We start from the raw sequence: 18,359 nt of genomic DNA, 5'->3' as shown, positions 1-18,359 counted from the left end.
TGAGCTCTCCCAAGGACAGTCCCACAGCATCAGTCACCATGGGTATCCTGAGGGGGCTAAGGGAGCTGCTGTTTCCATTATGGCACACACACTCCTGCTTGTGAGGTGGAGCCCTGGGGGCAGCTCACCCTGTGGTATTTGTTGCATATTTTGACCTTTCTCCTAAATCTAGGGCAAACCACAGAATAATCAAGCTTTTTAGGATTTGCTACAGCACCATCCTAGCTAATTTAGTGCTTCTTGACTCATTGGCTCTTTTCCTTTTTTTAAGTCTCTTGAAAAGCAAAATGAATTGCTTGAAAATTTGAGCTAAAAATAATCCTCTACTTCCCCCACTCCTCCTTCCCTGGCAGTATTTTACCTCATTGTCCATCTTTTTTCTACAGATGTGCTCTCTCTTTTTCACTACATGGATCACCAAAGAGACAAACAGAATCTGCCCCAGGGCTTGTCTCAGTTCTTCTCCCCTGGGCTGCTTTTCTATCTCTTGCTAACATGCTGTATTGCCTTGTGCCATTGACTCCCTGATAGCCCAGCTCCTGTTTTATCCCACACTTCCTTTAGGTCTGAAACACACCATTGCATCTGCTCCACATGGGGTTTTTCTCCTGCTTGTCTATTAACCTACAGCTGTGCTGAAGCTCTCATGCACACACATTTGGCAGAACTCTCATCTAAGCAGGGCCCGTTTGTGACCACGTGAGCCACATCATTGCCTTGGTAGGTGATGTGATGAGGAGAAGATGTGCACTGCAGTTTTCAGGGAGTTGGGGAACTGAAGAGTACCCAGGAAGACACATTTGTGCTCCCTACTCAAGTGTGCTTTCACTGTGCAGACCTGTGCTTTCCCTGCTTGTGATTCTGGCTGCTGCATTTTGCATTCCATTCTCAGAAAAAAATGCTCTGTTCACCCCCAGATCCAGGGCTGCTGTGAAGGGTGCCCTGCTCACAGCAGTAACTCAGCATTCCCTGTTCAGATGGGGCTGACCCAGGTTCTGTCATCCCAAACCAGACCCCTGAAAGTCATATCCTGAGCAGACTGGCTGGAGAAGGCCAGATTCACACAGAGACCCTCTAAGGAGTCTGATCATCTCCTAAAACTGTTGTGAGAGCCTCAGCCTCAGAAGTCAATATTCAGTGTCCTTCAGAGAGTTAGAGGATGGAAATACAATGAGAATGCTTATGGCAGTAACTGGGCTAGAACCACTCCCCAAACCATTGGGTTTGGTGAACATTTCTGGATGTGCAAGGGGAAGAAATCTCTGCCTTCCTTTTGCCAATCCCATGTTTAGTTAAATGAACAAATTCTGTTCTTGTAAATAGATGGTAAAAGGGGAAAGCACTTCAAGAAGAACGATCTAAGTAACTCAGTGATCTGAAAAGAAATTAGACATCTGGAACTACAAGAAAATTCAGGTTCTAACAAAGGGATAAACTTTCCCATTACAAAAATTGCAGATAACCATAGGTCACCCCCTGGACTTAGGCACTATTTTTTGTTTCCATTACACAAGTGCTCCCAGATATCACATCTGTCTGTCACAGCTGCTGGCCTGATGCAGCTTGGGAAACCATCTTGGAAATTCCTAGCTATTTGGTGCATGGAGCAGCTTCCTCCAAGGCTGTAAAGTTGATTTTATGCTGATGAATGGCCCATCTGTGGAACTGGGATGAAGGTGCTTTATTTTCCTATTTTTCATATGACTGAGCAGAACAATACCTTGGGGGATATCAGAAAAAAATTATCATAGAGAACCATGCCCAGAAGTAACAGGAAACTAAAAAAATGCACACACCACTGTAGGCTGTAGTGCTGAATACTGCCTCAGGAGAAATAATCCCAGCACTGGATGAATTATTGTGGTCAGCCCAGATTGCTTTGTCATATAAAGGATGCTGCAGAAATTGCAGATACAGCAAGAGGCTCTTGCATTACTTCACAGGCTAGGGAATTAGCATTCAAGAAGGTGGAAGGAAATTATCCTTTCCCTTCATTAAGACTGGACTGGGGCTTATCCAAAAGGTTTGGGTTCAGGTGTGAGCACAGCACCTTCGTCAGGCTCCTTTGAGGTCACATTCCATGGAAGCAATGGTCTCTCCTGCTTGTGCCACTGACCCAGCCTCAATTTACCAAAGTAAACAGAGGAAATGCAGCAACTTTCTACAGCTGACTGGAGGCTGGGCTGCCAAGGAGCTCGTGTCCCTGCTCAGGACTATTAGCAGGCACTATGTTTGTATGTAATTGCCCTGTTTTCTATCTTGATCTTCCCAGGATGCTGAAATGCTGTTTCGGTGTGACTGCTTTCACTCAAGTCAGCTTGGCAGGGACAGCATGGCCACAGGACAGTTCCCTCTGGTTAATTCTCTCCTTCACTGACACACCTCACCCATGGCTGGAGCAGAGGTGGAGTGTGCTCCTGCTCAGGATGGGCAGGATGACAGCAGAGCCCAGCCCAGCTGAGGTGGTCCTGTGTCCCCACAAGTCCTGCAGGGCTGATTTAGCTCAGGGCTTTTCAGGTGTGAAGTGGTGCTGTGTGTAGACAGTTCTAAGACTTCTTTCCAGCATCTAAAATAAATCCATGCTGGCACTGTGGGGGAGCTTTCTTCTTCTGGGGAAGGTGGGCAAAGGGATTTCAGGAGAAGAAAGTGTGGCTGAGAGGAATCAGTGGGACCCTGGGACAGGATGGCGAAGTTTGAGGGAGAGTGGGTCAGTGATGTTCAGCTGTGAGGGGGAAGTGGGCGAGAGACAGCAACATAAAGCCTGTGAGGGTGGGGAAACTCAGGATGAGTGAAGCCCCTCTGCTTCTTCCAATACTCAGCACCCACACAGGACCTGCAGGCACTGGCTGGAGCCATCTCCAGGGCTGCAAGAAGCTTTTCCTCCCCCAGCCTCTCCTACTCACTCTCTGCTCATCCAAGACTGCCGGGGAGGAAAATAATGGAAAAGGGTGGAAAGACTCCTGTCAAGGGTACCAGAATGGAGACAGTGACTGGCCCAAGCCCTTTGCTGTGAACCCTGAGCCCTCCTGAAGCCACCTGAGGAAAAAGCTGCAGCAGCAGCAGCTGGATCTTGGTGCTCAGATGAGCCCATTGCTGAGACAGAGCAGCAGTGCCGAGGGGCTGCAAATACATGGGTCACATGTTCTGGAAATCCCATCTATTTGGTAACCCAAAGGAGAGGTCTGATGCCTTACATGACCTGTCATGCTAAACCTTTTGCCAATCCCAAAGGTCAGTTCCAGCCCCTAAACCTGCCAGAGAAACCAGTGGTGTCCAGGCTTAGGAGAGCTGTGAAAGCACTCATGGTTTTATTGTTGGTATTTTCATGCTGGAGCTAAGGATGCACCTTGGAAAGAGGCTTTCATTTCACTACACTGAAGTCCTGAAGCTTTCAGTACAATTAATCAAGCTGTACAAGTTAATCAACATGTACAAGTTTGCTGTTCCTTTATATTCCATTATTAATCTCCACCAGGCTGGGTAGTTAGGTTCTTAGTGGAGTTTTGCTAAAGCTGACTGGTGAATAACAGCTTCACTTCATGGACAGATTTTAGGTCTCAAAGAACTGGCTGGCTGGAAAAAAAAACTCAAAACCTTTCAGGCAAAACTTAAAAGAAAATAATTGTGTGAAATTGGGATCACATCTTATATTTTTTGTATCTTCTGGTCATGAGTAACAAGGGGTAGGAAAACCCTATTTCATTTCCTCCCATGCCCAGTTCAGGGTAGGCTTTTTCATTCAAGGCCACTTAGAATCAAATAAAAACTTGAATCTGTGTCTCTCAACTCCTGGATCAGTGAATTCCCTCTCAGCTGAGCTAGACAGCTCCCTTTTTTAACTCTCTGTTGTAAAACTTTGTCAGAACTGACACATCATGAGAAAACTCTGCCTTTGACAATGCATTGAACATGTCCCAATTCCTTCTCCTTGTGATATTCTTGGCTGCTTTTGCTTATTTGAGTTTTGTTGTTTCAGGGGGAGTTTAAAGTAGAAAATAAGATTTTTAGAAGTATGTGTCAGTGCAGTGTGTGTCTATCCAGGAAAAGAGACAGAATATGCTGAAAACTATGGATTGCTCAGAGCCAGCATTGGCCACAGCTTTGAAAAGCTTTCATGTAAAGCAAAATGTGTTTGTTAAGATTCAGGAAAACAGGTTTCCAGCTATAATCAGATTCTAATTTTAACAGAATGCTGGAATAGCCACAGGGCATTGCACTGTATTTATTGATTCTGCTTTGTTATGGCTTTTGCTGCTTTGTAAAACACTGCATTTGGATGCAATGTTCAGATGTGATAAAAAGGCTACATTAATCAGCAAAAGACCATGCCTGAGAAGTTTTCAGAACAGCAGTAGAAAATTCCACCAAGAAAAGCTCCTTGTCCCCAGATTTGTCCAGCCCAAGGAATGATGGTGTCTCCAAAGCCCTCTGCAGCAGGAAAAAGAGAACACATGCTCCTGGACATCCCCCCCTTCCACCCCAACATCCCATAGCCAACCACAGATAGGCACCTAAGTGAGGCACAGATTTTTGAGTGGAAAATATCAAACCATAGTCGGGAAAAATCTCTGTGGGTGAAAATTACACCCACTCAGGTCTAAATTAGTCTAATTTGCCCTTCCACTGAGTGGGAATTACAGATAAAACTCATAAGTTTAGTTTTAGAAAGCTTATGAGACAGCTCCAGGTCCAGTTAAGATCTTTGTAGGACTTCTGGAAGTCCTCAGACTTGTGGGAGTTTCTTAGAGTCAGGAGAGAAATCTGAAGAGTTCTGTGTGAGTAGCAAACAATTAAATTCTTACCATGATCCTGCAAGCTGCCTTCTCTAGCCAGACTGGGGCAAATCACCTCTCTTTGGTAATTTCTATTTCTGTACCTGTAAAACTGGAATAAAAGGGATCCAGCAATCACAGCTCTGAGAAAGGGTAGTTAGTGCTGAGAGAAGAATACTAAAATGGAAAACGTTGTATGTTCTGTGCACTGCTGTAAAATTATTCAGAGTAATTTAACAACTTTAGTCCACAGATTTTTAAGGCTGACAGGAACCACTTTCTGGTGATCAAGAGTTAATTTGTTCATCCAAAGACCAGGCTCCAGACAAGACTCCAGACCTCCAGAAGCTGAATTAGAATATATCTGGTGGTGCATCAGGAATCACAGCCTCTCTAGAATTATACCAACCACAGTGTGGTTGAAAATCTGTCACCATATTGACAGATTGCTCTTGTTTCTGTCTCATGGGGTTCATTTTCTGTTTACATATTTTGCTGACTTCTCCCACAACATTTTCCTTAAATCATCCTTGAAGATTTCAGTTTCCAAACTGCAACAGAATCCCAGAGCCATATGAATAACAGCATGTTTTGTTGATAAAAGAAAGAGGGTTATGATGAATTACACATTCTCTTTATGTTTGTGTAAACTTCTTGATTAAAACATGGCAGGAGAGAGAATTGTCACCAAATAGGCAATTCTAGTGATGTTGATATATTTTTCACATAAAGTATATTTAAAAGATAAAGCCTAGCCTTAAGAGAAAACATTTCTCATTAACAAAAAAGTGAAAGATCCAATGATGCACAGCTTAGGACATGGGTGAATAGCTGCTTCCCCCTGATCTCACTCTGCACTGGCTTTGATCAGCTGCTGAGCTGGGCACAAGCAGCATCTCTGCCCACTGCCAAACCTGAGCTGTGCCTTGCTGGAGACCCTCTCTGTGGCCCTCTCTGCCTGGTGGAGGCTTCAGAGGCAGAACTCCTCCTCAGAGAGTTCACAGATCCCTCTCTGCTCTCTCCTCAGAGTGTTCCCAGCCCTTTGCCAGATCTCGAGACTTTGCTCTGTGGGAGCAGCTGCGCTTTCAAAGCCGCGGCGGGACATGTCTGATTTTAGACAAGAGGAGCAATTAGTAATTAAAAATAATAATCTTGAAGTGTTTGAGTTGTATTTTCCTTGATTGCCACATGCACAGAATCTTAATCCCTCTGATAAATCTTGTACTTTTGGCTTCAACATGCTAATGCTTTCCTACTCCAGAGCAGGCTGGAGTCCACAGCCTGGGTTTGTAGGTGGCACAAAGAATTTCCCTGACACCTGACCCAGTGCTGCTCATTCCTCCTTGCCTGGAACAGTCATTTATAACTCTCAGAGGAAGCTGTGCATGACTTTGCTGCCAGCAAATTGTTTTAAAGTGAATTTTTACTAGTTACTCACATTTTGATCCCAGGCATTCCTCAAAGACAGACATTAGAGAAAACTTGTTTGTAGGCTTTGAGCTATTTCTCTCAGATTTTTTTTTTTTTCCTCTCAGGGTATTAAAGCCTGCTGAGAGTCCAGGCTTACTTAGAAGTTAGTCTGATGGTGAAATGGATTTCATGTGTTAGAGTGGCATACTCTGCTCTAGCATAGGTTCAATGAAGGTATTTTGGCACCTCTCCCTAGGATGAGTTTTCAATAAATTTCATGTTAACGTACAAAAATAAAAAAACTCATTGTAAAAGAGTTATGTTATCTGAACAGATGAAATTTTTCCCCTCAGTAATCATATATGGAGGCATTTTGATGGACCAAAATGAAAAGTATTCATTAAAACATTCACTGATAAACTTTAATATGCTGGAAAACCATTCTTATACCCTTCCTACAGTTACTGTCTCTAACATTAAAATTCAATCAAAAAATAATAAATTAATAGCTACTTAAAGCAGATAAAGAAAAATAATTCAGTCATTTCCTTCCTGTTCTTGAGGATTCAAACTTCAAGTTTTCTCTTCACTGCTTCTTCTGGATTAAATGCCACATATTGATAATCTATGGATAGGCAAACTGACTTTGCTATCACATCTTGTCAGTACATCACTAGAAATAATTGGCAGATGAAAAATTGTGGAAGAAGTTAAATTCAAATTGTTATTTGAAGGTTAGTGAAAAGAAGAAAGAATAATATGCCAAAAGGAACATCATTTATCAGGTCATGGATTCTGTCAGGTTAGGGACTACAGTTCAAAGACAGTATTTCAGCCAAGAAAGAGGCAGGGAGAAAGGAAAAGGTAAAGAAATTCAATCTCCAATGTTAATTTCAAAAACTACAGGTCTCACAGGTTTGTAACATTACCATATAAATTACATATTCATATTTTTATTTGTATAGGGATTGATTATACTGTCCACACCATAGATCTGAACTGAAATCTGCTATAAAATGGTGGGTGTCACCAGGCTCTGGGAGCAAGCAAATCTCTCCTAGGACTGCCTTCATATGCAATATCCTTCACGGTCTATATTTAAAAATCATATCTCAACTTTTAGATTAATGTCAACATGCTTTTAACCTGTACAGGACAGGGTCTCTTGTGTTCCCTTCTGGGAATGATACATCCCCGAAGTCACTGCAGGGCAGCTCTGTAGACCATTCTTTTCACAAATTCAGACTTATTTCAGAATAGTCCTAAAGTTTCTTGTTTTCCAAAACTGGCCCATGGCATTTCAGCCTGGCTCTGTGCAGGTCACCAAAGCCCAGTGCAGCAGGGATTTATCTGACCCGCCACTCTGCCCAGAGCAGACACAGCCAAAGTGTTCACTGTGCTGTGATTCTCACTTCAACACTTCCAGAAATAGTAATGCTGTACATTTAGTCAGGATCTGGTTGAGGAAAGTGCATCTCTAATAACCATCAAAATACAAAAGCAGTCAAATGTTAACACTCTTCTTTCCACCCCTTTGTCTCCCACTGCTCTAAGGAAGCTTTGTAAACCATGCTGAGGGGGGGGGGGAGGGTCCAGCACTGAAAAAAATGCAAGACAGGCTCTTCTATTTCTTTTCTGAAGAGAGAGCAGCCTCCACTGAAGCAGGAAAACAGAAAATGAACCTCTGAGGCAGTCATGCAAAATTTCAGACAGATCCTTACTCGTGTGATTCTGTTTAATCACCGTCCATTTCCTCTTCACTCTTTAACTAAATAATAAATATGGACTAGCTTTTTTCATTACTATATGAGCTAGAACTGGTCCTGGAGCAAATATGGAAATAAGGGGTTAGGCTTGAAATCAGAGCGTTTCACTGATTTTAAATACGAGGCACCTGTCTGTGTACATTTCTAATCCAATAATTAATCCAGGACCTTTTTATCTTAGGAACTCTCAGGAGTAATTTCCACATCTGAGTGGAGCACACATCATAAATCCACTCCAAATGATTTTTTAATTTGTCCTTTCCAATTCTGGTTTGAATTGACATTTTGTTCTGGTTGAAGTGGCATCCACAGACGCCTTCTCCCCTGCAATTAGCTGAGATTAAGCAGTTGGAGAACCAGCACAGGGAAGATCAGAAATGCTTAAAGTTACTGATGTTTTGATCATACTTAGCAGCAGAACAGCAGTAGGCTGTAGTTGGTGACTTTTAGATGCATGAATAAATATATTTCTGTGACTGCATTAAAATGATCTGTAGCAGGCTGTGCCAGCAAGTGGACCATGATTTTACTGCTAACAAGCAGCTTAGAGCTGGAGTCTGTCTGCAGCTTCTGTGCAAAACTCACAGATCCTCATCTCTTCCTTTGGCTATATCTTCCTGTGCTGCTTAATGGCATGCTAAAAAAGAACTCAGTGTGTTCCAGTTGCAGATTTTGATTTATTTAACCATTGGCAATCTGAAAGCACTCAGAGCTTTGGGTTATTAGTATTTTATATAAATGCCACAGATGAACCTTTGGAGCATGTGTTCCAACCACCCCAGCAATGTGAGCAGCCTGAGACAGGCAGCACAGCTTGAGGTTTGAGTCACACCCTATTCATTGAACTTAATAGCAGTTGAGCAGCTAAAACCCCTTATCAGAGCAGTGGGAGTGTGTCCTGGGGTGAGTGTACCCTGGCCACAAATCCTGAATCCTATCAGCCAGCACCGGCTGCTCGCTGCAGCCTGGGCAGGGCGCAGGGACAGGGAGCAGAGCTGGACACATGGCTGAGCCAATATGAGCGCTCAGAAACTGAGACTATCAGTGCACTTGCACACCTCAAGTGCTTCTTAGAAACTTTATTGTTCAGTTTCTGGCACTTGCAGTCCGGGGTTGAGATGCTGTGAGAACAACCAGCTGTAGAGTGCTTTGGCCTTTGTACTTCCTGCAGTCTTGGGAAGATCAGATAGACCAATGACAAATTAAATATACAGACCCCCCCCCCCCAAACTCACAGAAGTCTTTCATATCCCTCTCCTCAAAATTTTTTGGCCTATATTTTAGATTCCCCAGCTGCTCAACAGCTGTTTGAAATCCTGCTGCTGTTCTTCCCCCTGAGCTCACTCCTTATCTCTGTCAGCATGTTGTGGGAACCTTTGCCCCTCACTGAGGTAACATTTATGTACTGAAATCAAAGCCACACAAATGATGGGCTGCTCATCTTATCCTGCAGTCACTAAAATTCCCTGGCAGTTACATGTGTCTTTGCATGTATGGGAAATGGAGGTGTATCAAAACACTAAATTGCTTGAATACGAGAGTAATCTAGGAGATCAAGGCACCCACAGGGGAGGCTCAGAGCAGGAGCTGAGAAAGGGAGGAGAATCTACAGAGATGGGAAATAAGTGTAACAAGAAAAAATATTTTTCTTAAAATTTGGAGAAAGAAACAGTAAAAAACATTTTGTCTTGAGGGATTTCCAGTAGGTGGACTCCTGTGGCAAATCTTTCCTGGAAGGATAGCATCTGTTTTTCATAAATAGTTGTTAAGCAGTACCTTTAAATGAATTTGCATAAGAAGGAAGCATCATTATCTTCATTATACTTGTGGGAAAGCTTAGGAAAAGAGAACTGGTTTGCTTAAAGTTACTCTTTCCACCAGCTGAAACAGCAATAGCCTCTTGAGTCACTCTTCACTGCTTCCTTGGCAGAGATCTTGGTCTGCTGTGCCATCAGTTCTCAGTATGTGCAGACAAAGGCAAAATGGTTTTAGCAGACATTTCTCACTGTTGTTCAGCTAGATCTGTTTGCTAAGTAGAAGTGATCACTTTCTACTTTTGTTGTCCAAATGTCATGGTACCTTTCCCACGACTCTGCAATTTAATTATGAAAAATGCTGCTCACCACTGTTTCATGTTTTTAAAAATGTTTCCTCACAGAATCCTAGGAAAAATATGGGCCAGTTCCCAGATGGCTAACACAGTCCAAAGAGCATCCTCTGGATGACACTGCACTTAGCATCCCAGACAAGAGGGATGTGCAAGGGATCAGCACACATGGTCATGGAAAACCTTTCCTGACAGTGTTGGCACAACCAGAAAATTTGAGAACAGAGGGATCTGAGACATTTCTGCTCTTTTCACATTTCCACATTTTTGCTTATTAGATTTTTTTATTTCCCTATTGGCTGTTCCCAGTTTCTCCCACAACTCAAGTTTGAAAAGCCTCAATAATCCAAGTCTGATGATTACTGCAGTGTCTTAATTTGTGAGGTGCTGACAACTGGGCACAAGGACCCTCCCATCCCCTGCTGTTGGGATGAGGTGGCTGCTGATGGGGATGGCAGTGCAACAGCCACTCTTCCTCAAACTCAGATGCTGTAGCAGCATTACTGTAATAGTATTTGCAACAATATTTTGTATATGATGGAGATTGAGTTTGGATGGAAATTGGTTTTGGTCAGGGCCAAGCAATCCATTTGATACCTGTCCCAGCCTGCTGCTGACACACATGCACCCATCTTAAATTCTAAAAAACCAGGAATGAAGAGAAGAGGCAATGATTGCTAAGGGCCCTGCCTGCTGGAGGGTCACAGCTGACTTTGCTGCTCTATGTGTGTTTGCTGCCTCTGCTAATCCCAATAGGCTGAAGCAATTTATTATTCCTCTCCCTTTTTGCAAACCACCCAGTGGCAGCAGCCACTCAATCCATTGCTGCCACCAGCACTGGGGACCGTGCACAGAGGCAGCTGCTCACAGCCAGAGGTGCCACCAGCCCCACAGCCTCTGGTGCACTGGTGTCACTCAGTGGCAGAAACACTCAGCCCCACAGCCCACTGAGCACTGAGGAGCATCACCTTCACAAGTAGAAGCCTTCTGGTCCACATGAGGAGCTGGCATGGAAAAAATGCAGGACAGTTGGCAATGTGGGCAAAAGCTTCATGTCTGCAAATGCAGCATTCCTTTTTCCTTGAATGCAGAGGCCATCATGTACTGCCATCCATTATTTTCCTTTGGGCTAGAGGGAAACTGTGGAAGGTCTGCTTCAGGGAGAGGGTGACCCCCAGTGAAACCCTCTGAGGGTGAGGCAGTGAGCGGACCCTGAGGATTTCCTTGCTGCTCCTTCTTGTCCTTTTACAGCCAAAATACCCAGGGGTAATGTAGCAGTGTAAGAGTGTAAGAGTGATTTTGATAATGAACTTCAGTTTTCCTCTTTTCATAATAATGAAGGTGAAGTTCTTTTGAAATGTCATTATCTCCTGTATTTACTGCATATCTGCAGGACTCAGTTCATCATGGTCCAGGACAAGTGACTTAGCTGCTTGCCCTGTGCTACCCCAGGGGCTTCTGCCTTGCACTCAAATATGTAATATTACAGAAGTGATAAAAGATCCTGGTACAACACAAGGCAGGAAAGTACCTCACTTTGGGGAGACTGTAGGAATTTCAGCCAGTAATGAAAAACTAGCAAATTTTGATTTGCCTTTGATCCAGAGTATAAACCTTTAGCTTTTCAGAATTTTTCAGTGAAATTTTATGGTAGCAAATCAAAACCTCACTTCTGAAATTATTCAGGAAATGTCACTGAGTATCACAGTAAAGTATTGGACTGGTCTGCATCATGCAGCTGAGTCTTTGATGATACTTACTGAACCAATATTTTTCAAATATTCATCCATCACAACTCAATTCTAAAATGAGAAATTGTACAGGTTCTTAAAAAGACAGAGAACCTTTCTTCTTTTTAAATATATAAGGGAAATAGAAGGGGAGCATGAGCTCAGTGTGTGCTTTGTGTAAGCTGTGATGGATGCAAAAAGAAAAGCATGCTAGACGCTCCTTCCTTTCTGCACTGTGCTGCTTTCTTGGGCTGTTATCTCACCTAATTTTGCATCCGATTTTTAAAGGACCTTCAAAGGTGGTTTTGTAAATGCAAGCTATGGCATCAACACAGCCTCTCAGGTCCTTTCAAAAAGCACTCAATTCCTGCCATTCTTGTGTTTGTTTTGCCCAGTGAACAGCAGCAAGCACATAGTGAGGAAATACCGCGGGCACCTGCGGACGAAGATCGAGTCTGGCGAAGGGACCATTCCCGTGCGGTGCCACAACGCGGCGCAGACGTGGGACGGGGTCCTGCTGGGGGAGCAGCTCATCACCATGTCCTGCACTGACAAAATCGCCAGGTACGTGATGGACACACAGGGAAAAAGTCTTTGATTGTGCAAGCTCAGTGCCACAGAGGATTATGGTGCCCAGTGGGAAGCAGCCAGCAGGTGCTGACCAGCCCTGTAGGAACAAAGCTCTCCTTTGTATGCAAAAGCAGAACATTTAAATAGGAGGGAATGTAAATAGGACGAGTTCCCACATTCTCTGTGGGTCATTAGATGCTTATTACAGTGTGACAAAAAAATAAACTGCCTTTGCAGGGTTTTTTGCCAATAGAATTTCACTGTGCAAATAAAATACATCCACTTTGCTGTTCCTGGATCATTTACCCCAAAACTTGCAAACCAACTTTCTTATAGATAAACTTAGCTCATCTGCACCAAATTGAATAAAAAGCCCTAAAAGCCACCAGGGATATTTCTACTATTTTGAATGTCATTGAGGAGCTCTCATGTCACAGCCCCCTCTGTGTGTTTCTGCTATGCAAAGTATATTTATGTAGAATCATTTCCATGTAATAAATATTTCATAATTATTCCCTGGTGACAAATAAAATGCAAACACATTCACCATTCTCAGTTTAGGGTGCTAACTAATAGCAAGTGATGGGTAACACAATCTAAAATCAAAATGTGTGTGCTTGGCTGCACAGTTATTGCATTATTAGTACATATCTATACATCTATGTATATTTATCTTCATAATTTATACATATGTATATATAATGTACATTATATATAGATACAGTTCTACATATAAAACAAATCACATTGCAGCTATAAAAACTATATATGCTATGATCAAATTCTCTGCTAGACTATCCTGCCTAAGAACTCAGTTAAATTACATTAGTCAAAAATTTGGCCCAGTTATTAAAGGCCAACATAGACATAATCTTTCCCAAAAACACATAGAAATTTTGTTTAATCCAAATGCATAAATTCTGCTTTTAGCTTTAACTGGATGACCTACCAAAGCTAAATTAGTCTAATTAGCAAAGCTTGCCATTTTGTCACAAAAATGTAGAAGTGAACCAGCTAATGGAAATTCTACCAGACTCACAAAATCCACCCTCTGGTAAGAGTAATCATCACAACTGTTGTTCTTTCATGAAGGATAAAGAGCAACTTCTGCTGTAATGTTTTCATTTACTCATAAGGAGATAACAGAAAATCCAAACTGTATTCAGTGGATCTCCTCCACTGTGTGTAGATGCAGTTGGGTTTTCCATATTCATACTCATATGGAATCAAAAAACTGAACAATTTTAAGTTCAAGGATAGAAATATCAACTTTGTACATTCTATTACATTTCCTGTTGATAGGGATGTTGACAGTAATGCAGTCTCAGGAGTTGGGTTTTCTCCAAGCACATCTGCTGAGCACTGAGTGAATCCTTTCATGGCTGACACACATCTAAACAACACTGAAGTCTTTGAAGGAAAGAAGAATCTGCCACAAAGTTTTTCCAAGATAAAAAAAATTGCAGCTCTCATAATTTACAGTATATTTCAATATTGTAAGAAAAACTGCACTTTTTATTATTTTACTTTTATTATTTATTTTCAATGTAATTCAAATGAGCTTGGGATTTTTATATGTTAAAAAAACAGCAATCATTTGTGCTTTCAACAGCATATGTTGCAGTTAAAAAAGAGGCTGAGAAAACCTGCATTATACTTCATCCCAAATTTCAGTTTACCAAATTAAATGCCATCTACAATAATTTTTAATCATTATTATCCTCATGTGTCTGGAGGAGAAATCAAAGGTTTCTTCACCTATCCTTTGTTTCAGTACTTGTAGGACTGTCTTCTGCCTTCTCCTCTGTTTATAGAGAGCAGAGGCAGGAAAGGAGTTCAGTGGAAAAGCAGATTTCTCTATGAGTGCCTTTCCTACCCCTGCCCCACTGGAGAGATCAGTGTGTGGTGCCCATACATCATTTCAAACTGCAGGTATTTGCCCTACCACGTAGGCAGCTGACTCTTTAAATGTCTGCAGGATGCAGGACTCTGGTTCCACATTATCTGAGCTTGTCTTGCAGTGAGAAGAAAAGAGATCTCTGAAGCTGAAATTCGTGTTTGTATAAGCAAGATTTGATAAAAAAAACTCGCCTGTATGCTTTGGATTTTATTGCTTGTAAAAGTCCCTCAGGAGCACTGTGCTATTAGAGAATGTTTCCTCTTGAGAATCTAGCCAGTAGCTGCTAAAATATACATCATTTTGCATTATTTGCAAAGGGCATTGCTATCAGAATATCAAAGACCCAAGAATGCACAGAGTTACTGAGAAAAGCGAATAATATTCTATAAATCATGTATCTAACGATTTATGTTCTTTCTTGCTCACAGGAAAGCTATAAGCAAAGAGTAGTTTAATCAGATTTATTTGTTATTCAAAGACATTTAGCCATTTTTATTACTATCACCACAAGTTTGAGAGAATTTGATGCTTGGTATGCATTATTTGGGCTCTGTGGTTTTGTTGAGATCTCAGGATAAACACCCTGGTATCATACCTGTTCCCCCACTGAATTAAAGCATAAGCTCTATGGTATGAATAGTCATTTTATTTGGCTCAGGCAGGGAACTGTGAGGTGAAATTCTGTAACTTGGATATAAAGAAGGTCACCCTAGATCTTGGTTATTCCTTCTGGCTTTAAAACCTATGCATTTATATGTGTAAATTTAAAGTTCGGGGTCTGTGAGTCCCCAAATAAACCCCCCTGAGAGTGTCAGCTTTTACACACATGACTCCTGTGAGCCTCACAGTGCAGCTGGAGTCACTTCAGTCTCTCAGTGCCATAGGATTTAGGATTAAACCACATTTTTTAGCCCAAAGTTCATTAATTACACTGACACCTTTTGACCTTCATTCTCCTCTGTAATGTACATTTTATACATTTACAAAAAAGCAGCAATAACATGGGAAAAATAATTTCGAGAATAATCATCTGTTTTGGGAAAAAAATTATGTCATTTAATGTTTTCTTGATGCTAATCATAACCTATATTAAAACCTTTAAGTCGACAGAGACATTGCAGCCCTGAGAGAATTTCAGCTTTTTGTGACAGCAAAATTCATACAATGGGCCAAATTAAACCTCTTTTCATCTCCCTGTCTCACACTAAGGCTGGATGCAGGACTAGCTCATACCTTGCTTATTACAAGGTCAGTGCAAGGTTAATGCTGCTGCTAATGGAAGTCTCTGCAGTGGCTGTTTGGGAGCAGACAAATGTTTGAAGGAAAATTGTTATATGCACACACATGCACACACAGGCATGCACACACACACAAACACAGACATTTTTAGGGAAAGAAACAAGGATATCCCTACAGCTCAGCTCTTCCTTGAGGCTCTAAACACACTAACCAAAACTTAGGGAGGCTCAGCCATACATTCTGTGTCTGACCCTCAGAAATGGTCAGGACTGGCACTGGTACTCAGCTGTGACATGTGCCAGCTGCAGGGGTGGGATTAGCAGCACCCCCTTGGTGTCCCTGAGGGACACTGGCTCTCTGTGTCCCCTCAGTGACATGGTCTCCAGGTGCACAAAGCCAGCCCAGCACTGAGCATCTCCTCCCTGCTGGCTTCCCTCAGCACACAGTGTGTATGTCCGTGCCAGATTTGCAGGTAGCAGCCCACATGGCTGCATATATAAAATCAGCATTTCCAAATGTCTCTACTTCTTATTCGTACAGCAGAAGAAATATGAAAGTCTGGGCAAAATAGCAAAGATTTATGCACTTCTCTTTAGTCCATCACCCCTCTGGACAGACTTATAAGAGAAATTCAGTCTCTCACAGAGGAGAGAACCACCTTCCCTGTGACACACTTTGTCCTCCGACTCATGGAAACACTGCCTGAGCTTCAGGCCAGTCTCTTTCACCATGGCTCATCCTCTAGGCTCACCATAACTCAGATTTAGCAGTACATACACCTCCCTTCTATATAAAGTTTCCTGTTCCATGCTCTGAGCTCATCAAGTTTATTTATCTCATCACCAGCACCTGGGTTCCTTCTTCTTCCATGCAGAAAACTAGAGAAATCATTTCCCCCAGTGCCAACCCTTCTGAAATAGTAGGGTGCTCTGCCCTGTGCAGCTGCACAGAGAGGTTTGGTGCTTGCCATTGCCAGTGGTTGGCAGAGCATGGCAGTGGTTTGGCAGAACATGGCAGAGGTTTGGTTTGGCAGAGCTTGGCAGTGGTTTGGTTTGGCAGAGCATGGCCGGGGTTTGGCACAGTGTGGCAGAGGTTTGGCAGAGCGTGGCTGGGGTTTGGCAGAGCATGGCAGTGGTTTGGCAGGGCATGGTTTGGCAGAGCAGGTCAGTGGTTTGGTTTGGCAGAGCATGGCATAGTTTGGCAGAGTGTGGCAGTGGTTTGGTTTGGCAGAGCATGGCATGCTTTGGCAGAGCATGGCAGAGGAGCTGGGAGCACAGGGAGGAGAGCACCACAGCTCCCCAGAGCTCAGCAGACCCGTGGTGTGAGCCAGTGTTCCCAGATCCTGGGTCACCACCTCACCTTGATGTGTCCAGGCCATTTTAGGTTCTTGGTGCAAGCATTCAACACTAGGGTTCATTCCAAAAATCAGCTCTTATCTGGGTGTCCCAGGAGAGAGTTCTGCACTGCATTACTCTTCTCCAAACTCTCTTCCTTGACCAACCTCAGCCAGGGGCCTGGACACCTCACACTCTGGCCAGGGCAGAGCACATCGTGGCTCACTAGATGTTGAGTTTATGTAGTTATTTGGAGAGATGCCAGCCTTCTGTGCAGCAATTTTGCATCTGAACACACAAAGATTGTATAAACTTATTCATAAATGGATGAGCAGTGGCACTTTCCTCTTTCAGAGTCCCCTTGCAGGATCCAGGCTGAGGAATGTACTTTGCATTGTGCAGGATTTGCAGGGAGCAATCCTCATAAACACTGTCTTTAAACAGCACATAAAAGCCAGAATTCAGTGTTTGTTTTATAAGCTCTGGCCTTAAAATTGTTTTCTTAGTACCACTTCTCAAAAGGTCACCTTTAAAAGACTGTGTATTTTCTTGCCACCAGGTTAATGGTCATCTACTTCCTCAAACTTCACCAAAAAAGTGACATTTAGCTCAGAAGTAAAAAAAGACCTTGAGTATCTAAATTACCTCACCTACAAAACAACACAAACAGAAACAATGGACCTCCAAACTTTTCACTACATCATGAGCACTCTACCCATGTCCTGTGGCTAAGATTTGTGGATTATTTGGGCCCCACAAGCTAGAGAATAGGAAGAAATCTTTATTGAGAATGTGATCAGAGTACTGCAAGGTAGTGTAGCCTTAAGGCATTTTTTCAGGATTTATCAGTGGGAGTCTGAAGTAGCATTTTAGAGGATGAGTTGAGCACATTAAGCTGTATTTAAATGTAGCATATAAAAATGCAGGACTAAAAGTCAGTGTTAGAAATTGGCATTCTTAGATCTATTTTAGTGTTAGCCTGTCGACCAGAGCCATTGTTAACAGAAGGCTGAGCCTGACAAGGTAACTCTTAAGAAAAGCTACTTCAAAGGCTACATATTAATGCAAATGAAAATCAATTAACACAGCTAGATCTTCAATTAGAGATGATTTGTGCACACGGTTTGTAATTCTCTCTCTTAACCCCTTTCTGTGTGACTGAGACTTCAATTTCAATCTTTCACCACAAGGTATGTTCCAGAAAACATGTATAAACCACCCACTGTTAAAATACAGATCAAAAACTAATGCACTAGTTCCAGTTTTCAAACCAATAATAGCTAAATGGTCATATAAATAGGAGCACCACAGGTGTCCTTCTGAGCACATGCCACCCTGAATAACAATTTATGTTGTGTGAAGCAAAGCTGGAAATATTGGTAATAGAAACTGTGGTACAGGAGGTTAACAACACACTGAGTGGATAAGACTTAAAGCTCTTAACAAAAAAACAAAGTCTTTTACAAAAAGCCTTATCAAAATAAGATTTGAAATTCCTCCGCAATGCTTTTTAAGGGGCAAGATTTCCAAA

At 42.4% G+C, this 18,359-nt stretch overlaps 1 protein-coding gene across 1 annotated transcript in view; it reads left to right on the top strand.

Moving 5' to 3' along the window:
* ADARB2 (adenosine deaminase RNA specific B2 (inactive)) overlaps positions 1–18,359 on the top strand; it is a 313,572-nt gene that overhangs the window by 279,885 nt on the left and 15,328 nt on the right. The window contains exon 7 of the mRNA XM_058026052.1: positions 12,181–12,349. Within this exon, the coding sequence (XP_057882035.1) occupies positions 12,181–12,349 (169 nt within the window). The remainder of the gene's footprint in view (positions 1–12,180; positions 12,350–18,359) is intronic.

The sequence above is a fragment of the Melospiza georgiana genome, chromosome 1 (genome assembly GCF_028018845.1).
Source record: "Melospiza georgiana isolate bMelGeo1 chromosome 1, bMelGeo1.pri, whole genome shotgun sequence".
In the NCBI taxonomy this organism is placed as follows: domain Eukaryota; kingdom Metazoa; phylum Chordata; class Aves; order Passeriformes; family Passerellidae; genus Melospiza; species Melospiza georgiana.
Note: the sequence above shows the minus strand (reverse complement) of the source record. Positions and strands in the feature narration are given on the sequence as shown.